General features: G+C 45.9%; 1 protein-coding gene across 2 annotated transcripts; it reads left to right on the top strand.

Annotated features, from left to right (window-relative positions):
• Positions 1 to 6,698: 6,698 nt before the first annotated feature.
• On the top strand, positions 6,699 to 23,608 carry LOC142582377 (uncharacterized). 2 transcript variants are annotated; one of them, XM_075692026.1, is made up of 5 exons: positions 6,699 to 6,872; positions 16,822 to 16,918; positions 19,434 to 20,027; positions 21,622 to 21,808; positions 22,827 to 23,608. In XM_075692026.1, exons 2-5 carry the CDS (start codon positions 16,898 to 16,900, stop codon positions 22,997 to 22,999), a joined length of 975 nt encoding a protein of 324 aa, XP_075548141.1. In that variant the 5' UTR covers positions 6,699 to 6,872; positions 16,822 to 16,897; the 3' UTR covers positions 23,000 to 23,608. The 2 variants fall into 2 exon arrangements, with proteins under 2 accessions (XP_075548141.1, XP_075548142.1); XM_075692027.1 differs by having other exon boundaries at positions 6,706 to 6,872; positions 21,622 to 21,781.
• The last annotated feature ends 213 nt before the right edge of the window (positions 23,609 to 23,821 follow it).

Below are 23,821 nucleotides of genomic sequence, written 5' to 3'. Positions count from 1 at the left end.
GCCTTGACGCTTAAACCTAAAACACCGGGCCAAGTCTACATTAACGGGCAAACTATCAACTACAGAAAGACCGATTGAATCTTGGGTGTAATAATCGACCAAATCTTTCGTGCAATCCTCACTGTGGGTACCTGAAGAGAAACCTGTCGTCGATTGCGCATATAGTGAGATTCATGTGTTGGAAAACGTGGGGCACGTCTGTATATTGCATGCTTCAGATGAGCTCTATTTCTAGGATTTCTACGCTGGGATTTCTAGGATTTCTAGCAGAGTGGAATACCGCACATGCAAGGCGCACAAGACTGCACAGACTAAGCCCGTCCCTTCAACTCAGACCTCCGGCCGGTCTGCACCGACACGAAACGTCTCTTCTGTGTCGGTTGTGGCTTGGAGTTGCCTTCACGGATGCTTACTCAGCACTAATTGGAATGGCTGATAGTCCCGCATGTGATGTTTGCGGATGCGAGGAGAACATTGACCACTTATTGTGCCACTGTCCTCAATTTCAAGCACAAAGACAATCTTTGTCCAACAAATTGAGGAAATTAGATGATCGTCCTCTGAGTGAGCAGACAGTACTAGAGCACCGTCCCCACCGATCATCTGCTCAGAAGGCAGTGAAGGCACTTTTGTGCTTTCTCAGAACTTCTGGTTTCCGCGAGCGGCTTTAACTCAAGTACTGTCCGTACACGTCTCTACACCTTCCCTCTCCCCTCTCTCTCTTCCCATTCTCCCTTCCCCCAGCGTAGAGTAGCCAACCAGACTCTTGACTGGTTAACATCCCTGCCGTACTATGTTCCTCTCTCTCTCTCTCTCTCTCTCTCTACGCTACAGCGTTCCTGTGCTGTCCAGTGCGTGCACGTAAAATGTGCGTTAATTGGAAAGCTTACAGGACCTAACAAAGCGTACGTGTTTGGGACTTCCTCGCCGCTCTTCAACCATCTGCAACAATCGCTCTCCCCAAAGATTATTCCATCCAAATATGCGCTGCTGTGAATTGTCTCAGGGCGCATATTCGTCATCTTTCCCGCGTCCCTGATCACCCTTGGCATTCTTGCCCTTTTAGAGACAACCTGCGATGTTTTCCCGAGTTATAATCACCCGTCAATATTTTATTCAATCAAAATGCACGCCAGCAGTAAAGCCTACATTTCCTCTGTGGTGTCTGTAAGAGCTTCAGGTGCGCCGAAATATTCCTTGTGTAAAGAGGGAAGCCATCATCATCATCATCATCATCATCATCATCATCAGCCTGGTTACGCCCACTGCAGGGCAAAGGCCTCTCCCATACTTCTCCAACAACCCCGGTCATGTACTAATTGTGGCCATGCCGTCCCTGCAAACTTCTTAATCTCATCCGCCCACCTAACTTTCTGCCGCCCCCTGCTACGCTTCCCTTCCCTTGGGATCCAGTCCGTAACCCTTAATGACCATCGGTTATCTTCCCTCCTCATTACATGTCCTGCCCATGCCCATTTCTTTTTCTTGATTTCAACTAAGATGTCATTAACTCGCGTTTGTTCCCTCACCCAATCTGCTCTTTTCTTATCCCTTAACGTTACACCTATCATTCTTCTTTCCAAGAGGGAAGCCAATCAGCCCAAAATATCACACACAGGCTACATGAAAAATATTCTGAAAAATTTTCGGGACGCTACACATAAATATTAAACAGAGTTACATTGGTAGAATATATTCCAAGATTGCCAAAATGTTGGCTTTCTTATAAGTAGGCACCGCGAAACCTAGAATATAGCAAAACCGAAAGATGGGTGAGGGGCTATGGAACCTTGAAATTTCCGCAGGCGCTGTTTGTGTCGCTGCGAATTTGGTACCGCCTGCTCCGTGCTTTTTAATTGTTCATCAATGAAGTTTTTGGTACGTTCATTGCTAAACAGCCCCTTGTCGAGGGAGCTTTGGGAAACTTGCATTGCTTTAAAGGGAACGGAATATCTGAAAATAGCGTGAAATCTTTGACCATACACCCAGGAAGTGCAACGCTACTGTCCTCTAAAGATGAAAAAGAAAACTGTTGCCTTCGTTTTATTTGTTGATAATCAGCTTTTTTGCATCATGAAAGTGCACATAGAGCTGCAGATAAATTTTATTTCAGTGTAAGGAGATTTATTCTTCCATTTAGCATTTTTAACTCAGCATGAATTGCCAAGTAAAAGTGCTTCAAGAAAGGCATAAAAATGCGTGATGTTACACAAAACTGTGGTTGTTCCATGTCACCCTGTGTAACTATAGCTGCTTGCTACGGTCCTCTAGTGCACTTATTCTATCTAGAAATATTTTGCTTTTTCGGGTATCACGTTCTGTGCAGGTTCAAGATACCATGCAGCAAATGCGTCACTTGATATATGTGCACCAACAAAGTAACTGTGGTGTACAGATGACGTCATGTAAGAACGTCGTCACCTTTCTTTTTTACTTAAAGGGAAGCTGAAGCGGTTTTCAAATTTCATGAATTGCTGGGATTGAGAAGAACAGACCTATTAATTTATCGTTCTGAAATTTCTTTCTACGTTTTGTTAATATAAGGGGCGGAAATTGCTTTCTAAATGCCCCCCCGCAGACACGCCCTCGTCGCTTCCCGGAGTGCCGGGTGAGGAGGCAGCCGGAGGAGAGAACCGGCGAGAGTGACGTCATTCCCGGGGAGCGTGCTGGCGGACCGGCTTGCTGTCATGTGGTGGCGTGTTTCTTTCCGTCCTGCGCTTTACTAGACGACACTACGAGAGATCTGCCGCCGCTGACGTTTGCTTTCTTTTGCGATTTGCGTGAACTGTGATTCCTTTCTGTGCTGCGTGAGTGCCTACAGCCAAGGGCGCCCAGCATGCCCTCGTTCTGTGCAGCATTCGGCTGTGCGAACACAGGCGGGCGAGACGATGTGGTGTTTCACATGTTCCCGAAGGACAAGAAGCTTGCAACGCAGTGGGTCCGTGCGGTGAGGAGAGAGAATTTTGTGCCGACGAAATCAACTGTGCTGTTCTCGAACCATTTCCGCGACAGTGATTATCATCGGAGCTTGACAACGTTGCGGGAAATGGGTATTCTAATTCCGGTGTTTCAGTGCCCACATTGATGCACTCGAGAAATGCGAACATTTGCAGCCATGAATGTCTGGTAACACAGTTTTAACGTAGCCGGATAGCCTTACGACCTATGCAGAAACGTGTTGTTGCTAGCGTTGTTAGGCTTGCCTAGCGAGATTGGACGTACGGTTGCAGTTACCGTAAGGTTACCATGTAATACTTGTTGGGGGGCTAGTTGGTGCATGTTTCCAGAAGAGGGTTATAGCGCCGAAAAAAAACACTACACACAGCAAGCGAACTGTCCCGTCTCGCTTGCTGTGTGTAGTGTCTTGTAGTGTCTGGTAAGGTTACCGTGTTTACCACACGGCGGTGCTAAACCTTCCCAATATCTGTAGGTCAGCACTAGCATGCAGCCCCCATACCGATTCTTGATCGCGCCACAATTGCAATGTCATCGTACCATAGTCTGAATATTGCACATATACCCCTGGCCATCCCGATCTGCAGCTGGATGTGTATGATAAGCAACTTCCATGACTGTACCTCGCAACACTGTATGTGCGCGCTTTGAAACGCGGCACTTATGTTCGCCATCGTGTATCAACACGCAAGAAAAAACCACTGAACTTTAGACAAGCAGCGGCAAGGTGCTTGACATCGCGGAATTGCACCGGTACGTGTTTACAATATAATGAGAAGTTAGTGCTTCGGCATTCTTCCAGCAGCAAGTTCCCAGTGACACTTCAGCGCGTTTTTTCTCCTGTCATTGCAACGTGAATCTACATGAAAAAACATACGTACCAGCTAATATTTCCAATGCGCGAGAAGGTGCACACATCGTTCTCACTGTTGGCACACTCAACATCGTCATTGCCACCATCGTTTTCTGTATCGGTTGTCGGTTCGAACACGTAAGGCGAAAATACAAGCCGTCCGAGACATCGAGAACGTTCCATAATGCTTACAACTCATCTGTGAAGCCAGACCAGAACAGCGTGCTACGCTCTGAAACGGCGGCGCCGACCGGTGATCCCCGTGAATGACGTCACAGCGCTCCCGACCAATCACAGGCAACAGCGGCGTTCGCGCGATGCTCTGAGGCGCTGGTGCGCGTTTTCTTGCAAAAAACAGCCGCTTGAGTTTGTTTCCGCCCCTTTTAAACTAGATATTCGTGTTCAATGGCCTAAAAACTGTAAAATGCCGCAGGGAACTCATTTTTTCCGAAAAGTGTTTCAGCTTCCCTTTAAGCATTCAGTCACATGTACATTCCTAGCTAATGCTTATACGGATTTTGGTGCGTCCGCATGTCTACGTCGTAGCAATGGATAGGTACTCAGAGAACGTAAAAAATATAGGCGCTTTAATCTGGCAAAGCTGTTTGAAACATAAATAAGCACTCACAATGTCATCCTATACCGTCGAACGGCGTAAAAACGAATGTGTTTTTATTATTTTGAGCTGCACACTAACCGGAATAAACCCCTTGAAGGCTGAAGAAGATCATCACGGTACCGGAAGCAGCGATAATTCAATGAAACCGGTTTCGTTTTGCCGCTGCGTAATGAGTGGCACTCTGTGCCTATACTCTGGCTTATTCCGACACCTATTCAGACCAATGCCACCCGAACCAGCTCTGTTTCACGTGGTCTCGAAAGAGCTTTGATGCTGGCAGGTCGATAACATCTGTCTGCTGGCGTATACGGGGAAAGGATCCCTTGCAACGTGGCGCAGGTGTTGCTAAAACGCAGACCGTCCTTTTTTTTCCCGCGGCCGCAAAATGCCTCGCGGTAAATACTGCAGGTTTTTTTTTTTCACACATGATATCTTTGTTCCGTTACGCCATTCCGTTTGCCCTCCCCTGCGTGCGCGAATAATTGAACACAAGATCAATGATCCTCTGGTGCAGATGCTCACCGCTGTTGTCTAAAATCCAGCCATTGTCCAAGCTCCCTCGAGGTGCTACGTCAGGATTCTTTCAATGAACTTGTCATTCAGATTGCAATGCTTAAATTATTCAGCCTATTCATCCATCTATTCAACCTTCTCTACATGCACACTACTGGACACTACTCTCCGCGCATGTGTTCTTTCTTTCTTTGTGTGCAGCTGTTCACACGAGCTCCTTTTTCCACGCGAGCAGGACAGCTATTGCCACAAGCTCGCACGGTTGGTGTCAGCCCGCTGTCATCCTTTAACAATTTATAGTGTAACACCAAGAACCAGTACTGAGGTCAATGCTGCAATAGAGATACATTTCTAAAGATAGTTAGCTAAGTTCGCTGGCAAATAAATGCTTAATTTTATTGCCTTCAGTGAGCCCATATTAAACCCACTCACATGAAAAAAGAAAGAAAAATGTTCTGTTTTCATCGTTTCAACAACATTGAATCAGTATTACCGTGTATTTCTCTGTGTTCCTGCGGGACGAGCAATAGTGTCTTGGCCCAGTAAGCGTCACATCATCACGGACTACGGGATCTCTGGGAAAACGTCGAAGTTCCGTGAATTTTGAGCTCGAACGGCAGCTCGCTGCCGTTCGAGCCCCCTGCTCGCTCTAACGCATTCACGCTCTCCGCACGCCGCTTCCTTGTTCGTGGCACACGTTCTTCTTCAGCGACCACCATCATTAATTCTTCTCTTGTTGCCACACAATCACCATCATTCCAAGCTGGCTGGTCAAACATTTTATCTTGTCATGGTCACATGCCACAATTCTCATCATCACAGTGACCGTATAGCCAGTAGAACCGTACGCTGCTATGTTGTTCGCATATTCTAGGCTACAGGCGGGAAATACAAATAGCAAGTTGCGAGTTTCTGCTGTGGAATTATTTGGCTTTTTACTCAATTTTTACAGTCGGCAAAGGTTTGACGCCGGCTGTACACTTCTAATTGGCACATCTGAGCACTCAAGTCAGCTTACTCAAAACTGAGTTCAGCTTTCCGTGCACTTTCGCAACGATAAAATTTAGTCTTGTAGAATAATCGCTAACATTTCTCTTTAACTTTCTTTCATTTTTTGAGGGGCAACACCACGCATCGAAACTTCCAGCACGCTTTATTTATATAATGAAACGCTTTATTGACGCACTATTTGTCAGCCCGCAACACTCGCTCTCCTATAATTCTACTGTTACCCGAGAAGGCTCTTAGCTCTAAAGTTAGCACCGTAAAACACAGTCTAACTTCCGTCTCACGCCTAATTTCTTTACGTTGGTCTTCGCTTTCTAGAGTTCAAGCCCATTACGTTTGAACTTCGCGTTTCTCTTCTCTCATGTTTTATGCATCGGAAGAAAGTACATTCTCCATAGTTCTTCTGCTGAACGAGAAAAACTCATCTTTCTTTTCTAGTTTACGGAAGCAAAAGGGTTCACATGCAACTTCCTTCTCAATTTCGTTGCCTTCCTGCCGTCCAACTCTTCGCCACGGTTTTGGGAGTCCTTCCATTTATCTGGCGAATAACATTTTCTGAACTTCTACGGCGTCCGATTATCCTGCGTTTCTTTTGCAGGAAAAAGAAAATGGTGGACGGTTTTCAGGTACTGGTAAAGTGATCACATTCCTTCTTGGCGCCAAAAAAAAACAAAAAGGCATGCGGAGCTTTTATATGCGCCTACCACTGCGATAAAACCAACCTTCCCACCACATCGTCTTGAAAGATAACACCGTGCTCCAAGCCGCTTGTTCATATGACGCGAACTTTGCCCGTTCTCTTTTGCAGACGCGCACAAGAAGAAGTGGGAGGTGTGCCTGTTCTCAGGAGAATAACAAGTTCGAAAGTCATTACTGCTCGAAATCCCAGGTGGCGACAAGGCGAAGAGAGGGAAACTAAAGCAGGTGAGTCGCTCGCAAGAGCAAAGACACTTTAGTTTATGGATGGCGCGCTCGAAGTTTTCAGCACAATTTGCTACTTCCCTTTTGCGCAGTTAGCGTATCAAGCGTGCATGTGCGCGCATTAAAATTTCCACAAAGAAATGGTGTAGCCAATGTCATATATTCAAGTCATGGTAATTACCTTTGCCATACTTTTCGAATAGGGGATGTTCGAAAAGAAATTTTGGAAAGAAAGAATGGATGATATAACTTTACCCTACAGTTGGCAAGTAAACACTACTCCTGTCCATCCTTACTCAGCAATCATTTATATATAGGCAAATCATCAGTTCCCTCAAACATAATGATTTACGTTCCCGTCAAGCTTGAAAGACTACTCTGGATGTCGAAAAATGACCATAAACATGTAAAAACAGGATTAAATTATGCAGCCCACAAGCCCGCTCCGAAGACACAAAAGCCTCTAACAAAAAAAAAATGTCTATATTCTCCAGTTCATTACAGACAGTCGAAGTGCCCCTGGTTACAAAGATACAGAGAACAGCACCGCAAAATGAACAGTCTAAAGAGGAAATGAGAGAGAAGTGTGTGCGATACCAAAGGTCGCGTGGATTGTGGGGAGACGGAAAGCCAAATTCTTGTTGCGGGTCACTCGTACCTTTCTGTCTATGGCTCAGGTTGACTTCAACGTTCGTGTGCACCCACTGAACCAACATCAAGTTTGTTAACAGAGTGCGCTATAGTTCCTAACTCACCGCCCCTAATAAGGCCGGCGGTCCTTTATACATCGCTCAGCCAAAACAAGACCAAGTTCTGATAGAAAAGCAGAGAAGTGGGCTAATTCATTTAGATTCATGGTTGAGGGTGGCGCAAGGGCCGAACACGAAGAAAACAGGACGAGAAACAAAGGAACTAGCAAATGAGCGTTTGTTGTGCGAAATTGTATATAAATATACCAAGTGTCTTCACATGATTTCGAATCAAATAATCAATGACACAAAGTGGCCAAAAACGCACTGGATGAGAATGGCATCTTCCTTCTTTGTAAACTACACACAAAACAGGCAGACGGCAGTGACGATTACAGGCTAAGAAACCACAGCTGTCTGGTTAGTTGTAGTCTTTCTTCTTCACAATAAAGATTCAGTATGTGCTTTCTGCCGAAGTTCTCTCGTTTCGCTTCGTTTTATTTCTCGCCATCTGATTTTCTTCATCTTCGTCCCTTGCGCTTCACCCAACAATGAAGTTCTAAGGCGTGTCCGTCAGCAAGCTGCTTTTATATTTGGCTGCACCCTTCTGTTTCTATTGACCAAATTTTCGTTGCTGTTTCGCCTAAAGTGCCTCAGTGCGCGTAGCCAATGAATGAGAGAGAAGCGCAGAATGATAGTATAAGAACACGCCGAGAAACGCTTATAATATCATATGCATGCATTATAGGCACGTTAATATTGTAATAAGGGGGATACTGCGCTCTAAACGCACGGAGAACAGAAATCGAAGTGTTCAGGACGCGCGCACTCACAAACGAGTTTTATTGAGCGAAGGATGACACATATACAATGATCAAAAAGACGTCATGATTCGGATAGGCCATTCGAAAGCGCTGCCGTCAATTGTGGTGCAACTTCTGGACGCAAGATTGTGACGGCATCGCTTTTTGATGACCAGTAGGCATGATGAGGTGGTCTTTTTGCTCATTATATATATATATATATGTGATCTTTCACCCAATAAAATTATGTTGTGAGTCTGCGCGAGTCCTGTCCACTTCTACTTTTGTTGTCCGTGTGCTTATAACACAGTTCCCACCCCTTATTAGAAGATGAACATCCACCAACTAGCCCAACTTGCCGCTCTACTGATATTGCAGGTACGGTAACGTTTACGAAGGTACTCACTTTCGCATTTGATACGCAGCCGGCGCACTTTGCCTAAATCAATTGCTTCGAGTTCGGATGATATGTTTATCTACTGTTTGGTTTGAACGTGACGCCAGCCTTATTGATGTTTGGCGTTGAATTCAATAAAGTTCTGGCACTGAAGTGAAGTGAACATCTACATATCCACTGTCGGAGCTATATACACATGTCAGCGCCGAACGCCACTTTGGTACAGGTGCTGTAAGGTGTCTGTGTCATACATGCTTCAGAGCCAGATGTCGCGTTACGACACCTGGCACAGCAGTCGGTTATAGTGCGTAAAAATAAAATGGAATTCTCTGCTTCTACGTGCGAAAATCACGATATTATCTCGAGGAGTGCCGCAGTGGAGGACTCCGGATTAATTTTCACCACCTGAGGTTCTTAACGCGTACCGAAATCTAAGTGCATGAACTTTTCTTCGATTTGCTACCATCTAAATGCGGCCGCCGAAGCTGGGATCGAGCACGCAACCTCGAGCCCAGGAGCGCAACGCCATATCAACTGAGCTATACCGCTGCGAATGCTTGTAGTTGGTTGTGGGAAACTTTGCTTCGAATAATGTCAACTTTCATTCCTGACAATAGATGTTCCCAAACATGAAAACTTGAGAGGCTGTTTTGATTTTTAAAGGTAATTAGCACAACTTGTACCTATAATGTGCGAAAGTATATATTTATAAATTTTACAATCTCGATACAGGCTCCTCCCGTTACTGCATCGTGGACGAATCTTAACCAAAGCAGGATCAATGCTCACAACGACAACGCGTGCAAGAAAGGGGAACGGCAGAGCGTAGGGGGATCGTCGTCCAGCCCAAATAGCCGGTTAGATTGGCTAAATGAGTAGTCCTGCATGCAAATGTAGGATTTCGTGGTAAAGGGGGAAGAAAAGCACGGAAACACCGAGGGACGCAATCATATACACACTCGCAGAAAACATATAAAGACATGAAGTAACAGACTTTACAAAGTGTGTTCCTTGCCTGTTCCCCGCAGGGAAAAAAATGTTCTGGGGTTATTTTGAAATGCGGTATATATTTTAACCAGCTGCCATAGCAGGTGGTGTGACTAACGAGTGTTGCTGCTCTGTTTCGCAACGCGATGAGACGGACGGGCTAACTCTCGGTCCCAGTGCATTCCTTGCGATTGATATCACAGTGCAAGAACACCCGTGCAATTGCAGTTCTGTAGACTTCAAAACAAACTATGCAATAACACTCAGTGCATAGCCCTCCACTGCTACGTCACTCATAGCCAATAGTAAACGTTCCTGTAGTCGAACGCCAACAAAGGTTAATCAACCTCCTACGCTACGCTTTCACAGGTTGCGAAAAATAGCCACTCGAGCATAGTTGTCCGATCTCGTGATGGCCAGATGCCAAACGCAATCGTTATAACGCCACGTGAAGTTCTCGGCGACAACGACCGGTTGTATCACTATAGTAAAAAAGTAAAAAAAAAATAAGTACTACTGTTTCACTTTTGAACCTGGTAATAACCGCAGCGTTTAAATGGCCCAAAGTAGAAGAAAGCGCTGCATAAATTGCTGCTAAAGGTTCCCGTTACCACTTACGATTCTTTCTTTTTTTCATCTTTCTTTCAATAAACATATAAAGACAAGTTGTCGCCATTTTCTGGCGACGTGCTACTCCTTTTAAATTGGTTCCTGATATAGTATTTAAATGACGCGTATCAATTTTGGAATTAGGTGATTCCTATAATTGAAACAGAAGAGTATGTAACAATACCTTGATTCGGGCGAATTAGTTCATCTTGATAGCTTTCATAAAAAAGCGATAATGACGAAGACGAAAACTTCATCTTTATCTTTAGCGCTTTTTTATGAAAACTGTCAAGAATATGTAGCATCACTCAAAGTAAAAGTCTCTATCGAAAAGTTCTTGTGGTAACAAAATCCGCAAATGTCTTGGGTAACCAATTTTCAAATGCAATGGTGAGGCACACACAGTGTAGTAGACTCCACATAAGTTGCAAATGCCAGTTTCTACAAAGGAACGTTGGTCTTAATTAATTGCTTTGCGATGACGGCCACAGGCCCTAACACTTTGGCAAGTGAAAAAGTCTGATGAAACGGAATTCTTGATCAATGCACTGTCTATACGTAATGGGCGAGGAGTAGGAGAGGTACGTCCACGTCGTCGTGGCGCCACGAACCACGACCACGTACGTCCACGTTCGTGGCCCCACGAACCCCACGAGCCATCGCCCCACGAACGAGACGCTTAATTCGAAAAACAAAATAGAGAAATGCTTTTTATAAGCAGTTCCGAGGCGAAGACTATGTAAAAGTGTGTCGATGTGTCGCGCAAGTTGAGGGTCTAACTGGTACTCGAGGTGTGGGTAAACTGCATATAAAATTTGATTCTGTTGCTCTCTGTAAACCAGCTCTACATACACTGTTCACGTTTGAAGCCTCGTAACGTATGCCTGGTGCCGGGCCGGGAGAGTGGAATAAGGCGGATTTCCGAATTTCGGTAACATGTTTGTGCTGTTATGCGTGTGGTTAACTCAACTAGGTATATTCATAGTGGAATTGCTATACATGTTGTTTAACTGTGCCGCATATGTCTTCTCTGCATACTTCCATAGAAGAGCTAACCTGAACGGGAATGAACAAAAATATATTTACAGAGATAACATGGGTGCTGAAAGGTAAGTTACAAAATGAAAGTTGATGCACCAAATTTTGGACTGGCACACCTCACTAGCATATTTTATCTTGCGGGCCTATAGAGGTTTTTTGCATGGTTAACCTCCCTGCCGTATATATGATTTTTTTCTTATCTCCCTCTCTATAAAACAGACCCTGAGAGTCAGTGCGTAGCGCCGTACTTTCGCTTGTATGATTAACCATAAGATTAAATAAAGCTTTGTAGAAACTTAGTGTTTCTCTCTCTCACCTTCATAACCCTAGAAGCTTCGAAGCGCCGGTAAATATGGTAAGTGGCAAATGTGCAAATATCATTATTTCCATCTTATACATATTATTGTTATAAATCAAAGTATGGGGCGGTTTTCGATTTTGATATTTGAATTATTATTTTTTTTAGTGATGATACACTGTGGCTTTTTTTTCTACTTTTTATGTATGCGTGCCACAGTGCTCAGACCTTAGGGTTGTGCCTCGCCACGGTGATTAAATGATTGATGGACTGACTCATTCATTGAATATAACCTCTGAGCGTGTCGACGAAACAGTAATTTCAAGCAATTATTTTGCAAAATTATTCGCGGAGGCACACAGTGGGCTATACGTGAAGTTGAAAAGTTACTACTCCGCTAGGAAAGGACTAGTATCATTTCAGAAAAAAACTGCTGTAATAACAGAGACACGGCGAGGTGCTTCGTTCCATATCAAAGTAAAGGCTGCAAACTTCTGTCTGTGAGTTGTCTGCTGACGTATCCAGATAGTCCGCAAGTGAAAAGTACGGACCGGCATTGAGGTATCCAGTCCGTACTCTGCACACCGTATCTGCGTCAGGCTTTTCGCTGTAGGCCAGTGCATTATCAGTTTACTGCAGCAAAAACAAATACAATAAATGAGAGTGGAGTCAGGAGCCATTAAAGCTTATTTTTGCCTGGCAAATACGTTTCCATCGATATTTAGTACATTATGTTGCAACAGCAAAAAAATGGACACTCCAGGCAAATTTCGCCATCGTCGTCGCCGACGCCGTGATGTTCTGTATAGATGCTTGCGTACGCCATGTCAAGTCTATATTGTTCAACGCCAAAGTTCCTCTCTAATTCGCATTTGTTCTAACTGTGTGAAACTGGCCTTCGTGCTTATATTTAATGTCATCTTAAAGCTATGCCATGAGATAAGCGAATAAAAAAATTGGCCGACGATTACGCTTCCGGGTAATGTGATCTTTGAGCGCAGCTGCTGCCTTATTTCAACAACAGGCAACCGTATACAGAAACACGCAGTGCCTAACGGAGGCGGTTCTGCGTTTCGGATTGGGCTGCATAGACCGCGATCTGCCGCTATCGAGCCGGCGCTCCGGCGATGCGCCATCGTGCCATGTAATAGTGGATCCCCGCCGCAGAGAGGGGGGGGGTCGAGATTAGCAATTATTATTTAATTTTTTTTCCGAGGTGGGATGAGGAAATGGGTGGAGAACAGGGGTATTGAATAGAGGTCACACGCTCATTCAGTCCCAGACAGGCCTCAATGCGGCCGCACAAGCTTGGGGTGGGAAGTAGAAGTAAGGGGACGAACCGCTATAACTGTCTTTCGAGTCACCGTAACGGCACTGCACCAGGTAAGTGAAGGCACAGGGCAACAGTGGAGGTGCGAGGACAGCCAGGCGCAAGCAAGGCGAGAAGCGACGAAGGCCACTCAGGAACGCGCCCCGCTAACGGGGAAGCGAAAGACATGGCTGAGAGTCATGCAGCCACGCGACGCGGAGACGCAGGAGTTGATAGCCGTGGATCACGCGTTAGGCGGCAAGGAGCGCCCGCTGCCGGCACCGCGGCAGTGCTGCGACAGTGGCATAAGGGACGGCGCGGGTGGAGTGCGCGGTAGCGGAGGAAGTGGGCGAGAGGATAGGCGAGAACACGTAATCCGGCTTTCGAGGACAAAGGGAGAGCAAGACTCGTGCCGCGCGCGAGAGATGGCAGCAGGAGCGCGCGCAGCTAGTGCAGCGCGTGGATGAGACCTAGGTTACGGCGAGGGACGATGGCTGCGCAAAGCGCAGGAACAGGCGCCAAGGAGCTGCGCTCTGAAACATATCTCTGACCAGGTGTTATGGTCCTGACTACATTATTTTTGAGATTTTTCGACGATTGCAGCACGCAAAGAATAGCCATAAGAGATTTCATTCGCGCATTAATCCTATTCTTAAATCTTCGAACTCAGACAACTAAAAAAATTGCAAAGCAATATTCGGGCTTGCAATAAGAAAGTTATAAATCTAATTTACACTCGCTGGCTGTAGTGTTCTTTACGGGCAGCGCTGATAGCGCCGGTGCAATGCCAGTACACGCCCTACATCATGTGCTAAAACATTCAACGATGTCAGAAATTTTGGCGCTTCAACTATGTAAGTCGAGTGAAATGACCCATTAAAATTAGGGCCTGACGAGGTTAGCCGAGTGAATGCTTTTAGTGCGGCAGTGATTATACGAACGTTCGAGGCGCATCCACGCAATCGTCGCCTCCATTGTCGTGCCCTCCCTCTGACGGCACGTGCGTGGATCATGCTTGGATTGCGCATACGTGCATCACCCGTTCTTCGGTGTTTCTTGCGTGTTTCTGTCACTGATGTCGCCTGACAAGCGCATCCATCCGGTGGGCCATGTCCTCATTCGGTTCCTGGTGTATTAGAAAAGCGTACATAACAGCACTGGGTCTCCCCCAATACACAAGAAACGAAAGGTTACTACAACGCGGAGTGCATAACACGCTGGTGGAGATCACAGAAGCACAGAGAATAGCGCAACTCGAAAGACTCTCCGGAACCAAGGCGGTGTTTGGATCGGACTGCTGGTACGACCTGTTGGGAACTCGGCGCTGACGCCCGTGGTTGCACCTGGGTCGCAAGCCCCAAGGGTAGCGTTGGCCTGGCGGCCTGGGGTACAACTGCAAGCATCCGAAGGTCCCGGCAAAGCATGAGTCGACTGGTAACAACGAAACAACTTGTTTATTTTAACATCGCAAAGAGTTGGCGGTCAGGTTGACCGAAGTAGAGAGACGGGAGAGCACTTCACTCAACAGAAGAAATCGGAGCCCTCTCTTTTTGGCGTCCGGGGGCAGCTGTTTTTATACTCTCGCAGTTGAGGGCAAGAAGGAACCCCTCAAAAGACGAGCACGTGAATGTACAATGGGCTAATGGTGACGCACACTGTCGTAGCGATGCCGTAGCACCATGTCGAGCACGATCTCGTAGCACCCTGTCGTGGCGCTGCCGGTCGGACACAATGACTGTAATGAGAGGATGGTCCCTGCTTTGGCATCGCCTGTTTCGGGCATAATGACTGGAACGAGATCCCTGCTTTGGCATCGCCTGTTTCGGGCACAATGACTGGAATGAGATCCCTGCTTTGGCATCGCCTGTTTCGGGCACAATGACTGGAATGCGAGGATGATCCCTAGGCGGTCGCATCGCCGCAGTCGCGCCTGGAAACACCTGGCGATGAGTGTTGTGGCGACGACGATCGGGCCAAAAATGTCTGCCGCCCCGCCGCAGTCGCGCCGGCAAAACCACGTGTCGCAGGCGAATCGCAACAGCGGGCAGAGAAATCATGGAAAAGATCGGCATAAACTACCACGGAATGAACGGCCGCAAGATGCAGATTCACCCAGACGTCCGAGCCGCATTCAACACGGAAAATATCCCGAAGAACATGCACCCCGTGCACAATGTCGAGAGAAGAAAATGCCGCACGAAAACGATTCTCAAAAACCACGGCGCGCGGGAGGGGGTGCTCTTCGTAGACGCCGCGCGGTACCCCCGACACAGGGACGACAATGGTGGTGTCGGCGCTGACAAAGGTAACTCCCTCTTCGCAATGGCGGTCGTATGCACGAAAGGAAAGACCGTGACTGCGGGCTCCGTAAGGACTAGATCGTCGGAGGCAGCGGAAGAAACGGCAATCGCATTGGCTATAATCAGCGGTCGGCAACAATACAGAACAATATTCAGCGACTCCAAGACGGCTATTAGGAATTTCACAAAGGGCTGGGTCTCCACCGAGGCGGCCAAAATCCTGAACCACAGAGCAGAAGACTTTAAGAACGGCACAATTACACCCAAATACCTCAAATGGATCCCGGCACATATGGGAGAAGTTACCATGAATGCCCCTCCCAACCTCAACGAGAAGGCCCACCGAGTCGCGCGAAAACTAACCCACCGCGGCACGGACAGTGACGGCCCAACACCCCGCAACCCCCGGGGAAGGGAGAAGGATTGCGGCGGCGGCGATGGAGAAGGCGGAGGAGGCGACGACGACGAAGAAGCGATAAAAGACGACAGGGACAGACTGGTCACGTACCACGACATACTGACACACTACACGAAACAAAGAGAAGCATACCCACAACCCCACAAACAACTCTACAGGTCTCAAGAAACAGATTGGAGAAGATTGCAAACCAGAACGTTCCAAAACCCAGTACACTTAAACAGAATAAATTCAACACAATATCCAGACGCAAGCTGCAAGCTCTGCAAACATGAACCGCAGACATGGCACACATCTTGTGGAAGTGCACACAGGTCAGTTCAGTATACGTAGAGGACAAGATAGAACCGGACCTTCTCGAGGAGCGATGGCTAAGCGCTCTGACTAGCTCAGAACTACACGACCAATTATGGGCTATCCAGCGGGCCCGGGCAGCGGTGGAAAGGCTATGCCTCACCGCACACAATGCCCGGGTGGCCTGAGCCCGGGCTGGCAACCTCGCAGGTCCTTTTTCCATTAAAGTTTTTTCCGTCCGTCCGTCCTGGTGTATGCTGTCCATATCCCGTAATAGACTGTACCATTAACTGTTTTTTTCTCCGTCCAGCTTCCCAATGCCACCATACTTGCAATGCAATGCCTGCAATGGTTTTCGACAGCAAGTTCCCATGTGCACGTACCTATATATTGAAAACTGTGGGATTTGCTAATGTGAGAAGGGGAGAGGTGAATATAGTATGCGTGTGTAGCAAGACTTGATAATGCGGGATGTTAATTGGAATAGAATAATTGCTGCCAGTGCGATGACTATGCTACTGAACTTCATCAAATAAATAGAGCACTTATGTTCGGTGTCAACTACGTCAGCCAGTGCGCACACTAAATTTCAATGTCAGATTCGAGTGCTTGGGTAAAACATGTGCTATCCACACAGCTGCCACGAGCAGCAGCATTACCAGCTGAAAGTGAAGTTGAACACCGCACGTGACACATACAAATGTCAGCGTTCTATTTTTCAAGTGCGATTTCTTTTTATAAATATTATGCGCCGTTTCACGTGTCCGTGTTCTCCGTTTTAACCTCCGACGAACTATATATACGCAGTCAATCAGGACGAACGCTCTGGAGCAGACTTGTCCCCGTAGGCAACGAGTTCGCCTGGTTTTCGAGCCACACAGGAATGCCTCTCCGAGAATTACAGGTAAGCTGTGATTACAGGTTTGTGTAATTACTTAGCGAATGCCTACTTTAATCACTACGTACCTCATCAGGTGGCTTAGTTTTGTCGTGTAATGCATCGTAACTAGCAATAATCCCATGGATTGCTTTACGTTCGCGCGTTCTTGCCCTAGGGGTATTGTCGCATGAATGATTCCATTGTATAAACAACATTGCCCTTGTCAACAACATTAGATTTAAGTACACGTTAAAGATTAATCCCAGGTGGTCCAACTTTTCCGAGTCCCCCACTACGGCGTGCCTCATAATCATATCGTTGTTTCGGCACTTAAAACCCCAATGCTGTTTTTTAAAGCACGTAATACCACAGTTTGGCAACAAATAATTTTACTCCTGTTAAATTCCGTATTCTTGGTAATTATAACTACATATGATCGCATCAGGTATTTATTGGCACGCAGGAGTTTTTACACGACATCCCTTATGACAACGGGAATACGGATATGGGTCATATGCTACCTATGCGTCTTTTTTTTATATGAGCGTAATATCACGTTGAGAAAAGCGACATTCATGTAATGTGTGAAAAAATGTAGCCATTCTGACGATTATTGCATTTAACATTCAATAACTTTTCAACGACGCTATGAAGCCCAATTGATAGTTTCACTCGTTGTTACTAGTTTGTCCAGATGTCTGACCCTGCATAACAACCAATTGTGCCAGTACTGCAAGATTCCACAAACGCCGATCAGAACACATTCCATGTTTATCACTCAATGTAATAGATCTTTTCATTTGCAGGGGGATCATCAATGAACGCACTTTTTAGCTCACTTAACAACCAAAATACGCGAAATAATAAAATGACACCAAGCTTTACCTTGTACAGTCGGGCCGAGAAGCAGACATTCCTCTCAAAAGGAAGTCATGTGAACTCAACACATGTCACAAAGTTGGCCGAGAAAACTAGAAAGTTTTGCTCAAGCCACATTATTGAATATTCTCTTATGTTTATCTTAAAGGTATGTTAAGACATGAGTGATCGCGAGCAGCAAAAGGGCTTTATTTCATTAAAAAAAGTCGCAGTTTTGCCCGAAAGGCGAAGCATTGATGCCATAACAAATTAGTAGACACCTATGCGAAGTAAGGACAGTAGCTTTATCGGCCGTATAAACTTGGAAACATTCGCTTACTAGGTGAATTAGCAAGCATGGGGTCAGCACGCACAAGCACGAGCACATAGACTTGATGAGCGCGCACACTCGCTGTCGAAGCGCTGGTATGACCAAGCGCTGCAGCAGCAGTGAGCGAAGTTCCTGCCGTCTTGCGCTGTCTATCGCTTCAACGCAAGAGAGGCTGGTATGATATGCGCGCAAAGGTATGAGTCCCCGTCTTTAGATTCTTTCTAGATACGGCGCACGCACCGGCGCGCGGCCGTGCAATGTGCGCACTTGTTGGCGGAGTCGGAGCCGCCCTATCCCTCTCGCTCTGCCTTCCCGCTTTCCTCCATGTATGGCGCGCCAGAATGAGCCGCAATCGTCAGCAACCCTTGCGCCCGGTCGCGAAACGCTCAGTTGCTGCCGGAGCACAGCGCCGCCGCCGCCACCTCCCCCCCCCCCTCCCCCCACGGCCTTTCGCGCGACGTAAGACGGCACGTTTTCTCTCCGCTTTCTCTTTCGCGCACGCCAGATTGAGGCGCGATCGTCGGCTTCCCTCACGTGTTTTTACTGGCACGTACAACATACGACACGGTGCGACGGTGTTATTGCCCTTGGACGTTATGCGGAACATCACCGCGACTCCAGCGGCAATGATGACGTAGGCAAAAGTGAGCCTGCCATGTCCTTTATCATTCCTATTGCAATAAAAATTCCTAAAAACTCCTCCAACATATCAGAAGTAGATGAGGCGACGAGAGATTAATGTAGAATGACAAGGTGGTCATTGTATAATATTGCAATGCCTTATCAAAGAAGTAGGATTGATGTCATAGGAAGGAAAAACATTCCTCTAGGCCCCTACTCATAGTTTCACATTTCAGCTGCGCATGTCGTTTACTACGATCTGCGTTCTCGGCCTGCTTTCTGTGCCCCATTAAGCACATTACTCCGTCCTGGACGTTATACTGAAGAGATGTCACGCGCAGCTGTGTCATTATTAAAGGTCAAAAAGATTTCCAAAAGAAAGGCACCTATTGGTAAACGACGGGAGTGTTCCTACAGGGTATATTTGCTCATATTTTGCATTCCAGTGGTTCGGCTTTGATTTTTCGCGTACGCCGTAACAAAGATTTGATAAAGATTTGAGAATTTGATAACCTGGGCCTACGAGTCTGCCTTTAAAACCCCTCTCGGGAACCAAAGCAAGAAAAATGTTATTGACGTGGGTGCATTGCCTTTATATTCGGTTGCGCCTTCTTCAGGCATCACTACATCGTGCCATAGCTTCTCATCCATCGTGACATCAATCACACGGGAGTCAAAGCGATCGTGTCTGAAGCACCTCCTGTGTTTCTTGTTGTTGTTTTTTTACAGAATTTCGCTTCATTTATTAGGATGGGCTCAGTTTCGGAACTTGGAAATAACTCTGCACATTCTATTGTCGAAGTTGAGTCAGCGGAACTATTCAGCGCCAGCATGGGATGCTACCGGGAAAGTTCTGCAGAAGTGCTAGACGCCTTCATGAACGCGTTCACTCCGATAGACCCCAGTGACAGCAAATTATCGGCACTTCCATTTCTCGACATCGGCTGTGGCGATGGAAACTTCACACGGTGCCACTTGCTGCCGCGCTGCCAGCATCAGTGCCGAAAACTAGTGGCCGCGGACAACTCGACGGCTATGCTCGAATATGCGAGGTCTCATCACATGCATGAGATGATCGACCACGTCCTATTCGACATCGTGAAAGACGACGTGAACATGTTCCTGAATGAGCATGGCCCTTTTGCGCGTGTCTATTCCTTCAACATGCTCCACTGGGTCAAGGATCAGGCTCAGGCTATGAAGAACATCGAGAAGATGATAGCGCCAGGAGGAGAGTGCTTTGTCATCTTCGAGCACTGCATCCCCATGTTCGAAGTGGCCATAGCCCTTGCAGAATCTGCCCGGTGGAAACAATACGCTCAGGTAGGGATTCACGGAAATGATAAGGTGTATCCCTGTCCCTCCTTCCCTCCAGCTCAATGTAGTATGCCCTCATCAGCAGGTGTTTGAAGGTATTATTCAATAATACATAATACTAAGCGGTGACGTCGTCGTAGTCGTCGTGTCTGTGTGTGTGTGCGGTTTAACGTTTGTCCACTTTGACCTACCGCACTCAAAAGCTTTTGTATGTAAGAGTTTTGTTTCATTATTTTTTCAATCAACTGGGGTCGCCAAAGCCATGAGTCTACCGTATGACAAGAACCGTGATGTTGTCCTCAATACCTTGATACTAAAACCAGCTTTCCATGCCTTAACAAACGTTTTGCGTAGAGAACATATTGTGCTAAATGTGAGAACCTCAAAAAAAAAAAAAAACGCTTAATCCAGCCAACATTCAGACGTAGTAGATTACCTTCCCGACTTCATACGCTTCCATTCCCTTTTTCGGCATTGCCTCTCTACTCACTCACACTTACTCGTTTCCTTATACAATCTATCGCAGCAAGAAATCATGAAAATAAGTAAAGAGTATCTGCGACATGGACTACAAATGATTTCCAGAAATGGTTTGCGTGATTGGCCAGAACGGGACATATAAACGGCAGCAACATGGTTGCTATGGGTGCCGTGACCTATTTTCTTCGTATACTGCAAATGTGCAGTGGTATACACGCGGGTACAGTATTGTGAATATGCAGGAATAATGTTCTCAAACGGGCAAAGGTGATGCAATCAGTTCTGAAAACGGATAAAGACCGAATTTCCGAAAATTATCAGGAATTCAATTCAATTTCTTATTCAATTCAATTCAATTTCTTATTCAATTCAATTTAATTTTATACTATTCAATTCAATTCAGTTTTTTATGCTATCCGATATTGGAACTCCGAGTTTTGCCGCCTATGGTAAATAATCATTGCTTGAAACTGCCAAGTCAATCACTCACTCATGGTGAAGCACACGACCTAATGTGTCGGGTAGCATTTTCGTGTACAGTTGTTGTGAGTAAACGTTGACGTGCAGGAAGTCAATCATGTTGAATATGTCGAATTACATTGAGTATGACTGTGATGGAATACAGAAAGTACCATAACTCTTTGCTCGGTAAGACTAATATTCATTTTATTCTTCATACATCAGCTTGATGAAGCGAATGATTGCCAATTCTTCAGCTCACCACAATATGTAATTTGTAAATGTTGGCGTAAAGCCATGTACCAAGAGAGACAACGGGGACAGCACAAACGCCAACTGTAAACTTAAATGTTGTACGGTGGCGTAAAAGAAATGAAACAAGAAAATATCCGCGTTTGCTGCAGTAAAGGCAGTCCGTTTCATCCCTTTCGTATCTGTGTTGTTTATGCCTGTTCATTTAAATCATGCATCCCCATTAATTATATCAGCTTTCCGTCCTTACCAGGTTGTCCTTTCAATGTCACTTTACATCTACTTAAATTAGCATAGTCGCGACTTCTTACAATTATTTTTGTTAGCATAAGACGTATTCGCTTGGTGTTCTTTATCTGACACACTCACCCGGTCACGCTGCTTCATTTTTGTTGTTTTTTGTATCCAGATCCTCCTTGATAAAGTGCCCATCACAGCTCGCAGCACAGACATGGGCCTCATGAGATCTAACCTTTTGCACATCGTCAACGAGACGGCACTCAAGCCGCTGGCTTGCGAAGTGTTACGCGTTCCGGTAGTCAATGTGCCGGACCTCAAAGACGCAACCGGTAGGCGAAACAAAGCAATGAAGAAATGCAAGTGTGTTTATGTCTTTCTTCGGTGCCGTAAGCCTCGAACTAGTTTCTCCTTCACCAGTCTAACTTTGCGTATGTGACGCCGAGTCATGGCTGTTGCAGCAGTATATAGAAGTTGTATTTCAAAGGCTGAGAGTAGCATAGGAAATGCCAAAAACCAAGGACGAAGTGAACCTCGGGTTGGTTCGCTTGTTTTACCACATTTAGCATGTCTGTACAGCATAATTGTAGGTTGTTTCTACTTATGTTTAGAGAATTGTATATCTACCTCTTCACCATTACACATGAGCGCTAAGAATAACCGCTCCCAGCAGTACGCGACGAAGGTCTTATGCCGTACGCATCAGCAACTTCGTACATCATCACGTAGCAACTTCAACATTCTAATACTTGTCATTATCATCGTCTTTAGCCAATTTTACGTCGGGGACCGTGAGAATGGCTCTTTCGGTAATCTCGAATGGCCCCTGTCATTCGTCAACTACTGCGTTCTAAACCAGCAAATTATCGTATCTCATCACACATCGTTATCCTTGGCCTTTCTTTAACTGCGTTTCACTTTCCTTAGTGTAACAAACCGTCAGCTATCTGTTAGACGCAATACATGACCTTGCCAACTCTAGTTCCTCGACTGAGGTTAATATTATTCTGGAGCCACCACTACGGCATCCATAATGGTCCATTGTGCAGTTTTGGCACGTTAAAACCCACAATTTAGTTTTGGAACCATTATGACTTGGTGCATAATAAAGAGTTCTTCAGTCGCCTCAAGGGTTAATGAACTCAACACTGAAAGTTCAAGTTGCTAAAATATTATTCATTAGAAACCCAAATCTGTGCTGCACACATTTCTCGAAACAAAGATTAAAGTTACGCTTTATTCGCACTACACGAGCTCTAACCATTTCCGATACGCAGGAGGGTGAGGGGGGTTCTTGGCGAGCTTAATAATTTTGCAATGCTGTGTTAAGGCCAGCACTAATTCTTCATTTTTCTCCCCTGTTTTCTTTATTTTCAGATCGCATTGTTTCGTACAACCCAATCTACCCACACTTAAATGATGAGGACAAGAAAGAACTGATTACTTCCACAGCTGACATCCTTGCGAAGAGGGCTCGAGGAATTGCGGAAGGGCGAATCAGCAATCACAAATTCACATATGTCATCCACGCCTACAAGCCGGCGCTATGACCGTACAGACCTGCTTGACACAGCTGCGACTTTCCGAAAAGAGATAACGAAATATTTCTATCCGGCTTCACTTTGTCATCCAAGGACACGCTGTCTCTGGTACAAATTTGCAAATAATAGGTGTTCACCACCGCTTTTGAGGATAAAAAACATTGAAGAAAAGAAGAACAATCAAAAAATTTGCGCCGTGCACCAGGTGGAGTAAATAAAGAATGCGCTGAAACACAGCTCAACGTCATGGGAAAATCAGGGGGGGGGGGGGGATATAAATCGTCTCTTTATAGATGGAACAACATGAAAAAAATAGGTTTACTTCGCATCGGGTGTTCGGAAATCACAGAGACGTGCAGAAATATACACAAGAATTTGTCAAAACGAAACAAGGTCATTACTTGGGAAAATTTTAAATATCGCTATAATGGCACAGGTGACACATACGACACCAAGGCCATTCAGCTTCAGCCGCATTTCGTTTCCTAAGGGCTCAAGGCTGTGGTGGGGGTTTGTGTCTTAGGAATAGGACAATCTGGCAAATGGGAGTGACATTAGTAAGACATGAGAAATTAAGAAAATGGTAATAAAGACGAGAAATAAATTTTTATAATCTACGCTTTCGATGAATTCACTGATTACCTGCTGTGAAAAAAGAGGATGCTTGTGCGGCGTATTGCACGGCAGTAGGTCTGTAATTCAGTTAACTGCAGTCTGCTATTGAGTCTCTATGGCATGTGTACTTTTTGTAGCAGCTGTGATGCAGGATAATGTTGCGAGGTCAGCACTTGGGCGAACCACGAGCTTATTGAGGTTGAGCAAGTTACACAT

The sequence above is a fragment of the Dermacentor variabilis genome, chromosome 5 (assembly GCF_050947875.1).
Source record: "Dermacentor variabilis isolate Ectoservices chromosome 5, ASM5094787v1, whole genome shotgun sequence".
Taxonomy (NCBI): Eukaryota; Metazoa; Arthropoda; class Arachnida; order Ixodida; family Ixodidae; genus Dermacentor; species Dermacentor variabilis.
Note: the sequence above shows the minus strand (reverse complement) of the source record. Positions and strands in the feature narration are given on the sequence as shown.

What these genes read in the sequence shown, in the direction of transcription:
- LOC142582377 (XM_075692026.1), top strand. Translation starts at nt 16,898, where the DNA reads ATGCCTCTCCGAGAATTACAG. An exon ending in GGTGGAAACAATACGCTCAG is followed by an intron (nt 20,028 to 21,621) that starts GTAGGGATTCAC and finishes TTTTGTATCCAG; the next exon opens with ATCCTCCTTGATAAAGTGCC. An exon ending in AAACAAAGCAATGAAGAAAT is followed by an intron (nt 21,809 to 22,826) that starts GCAAGTGTGTTT and finishes CTTTATTTTCAG; the next exon opens with ATCGCATTGTTTCGTACAAC.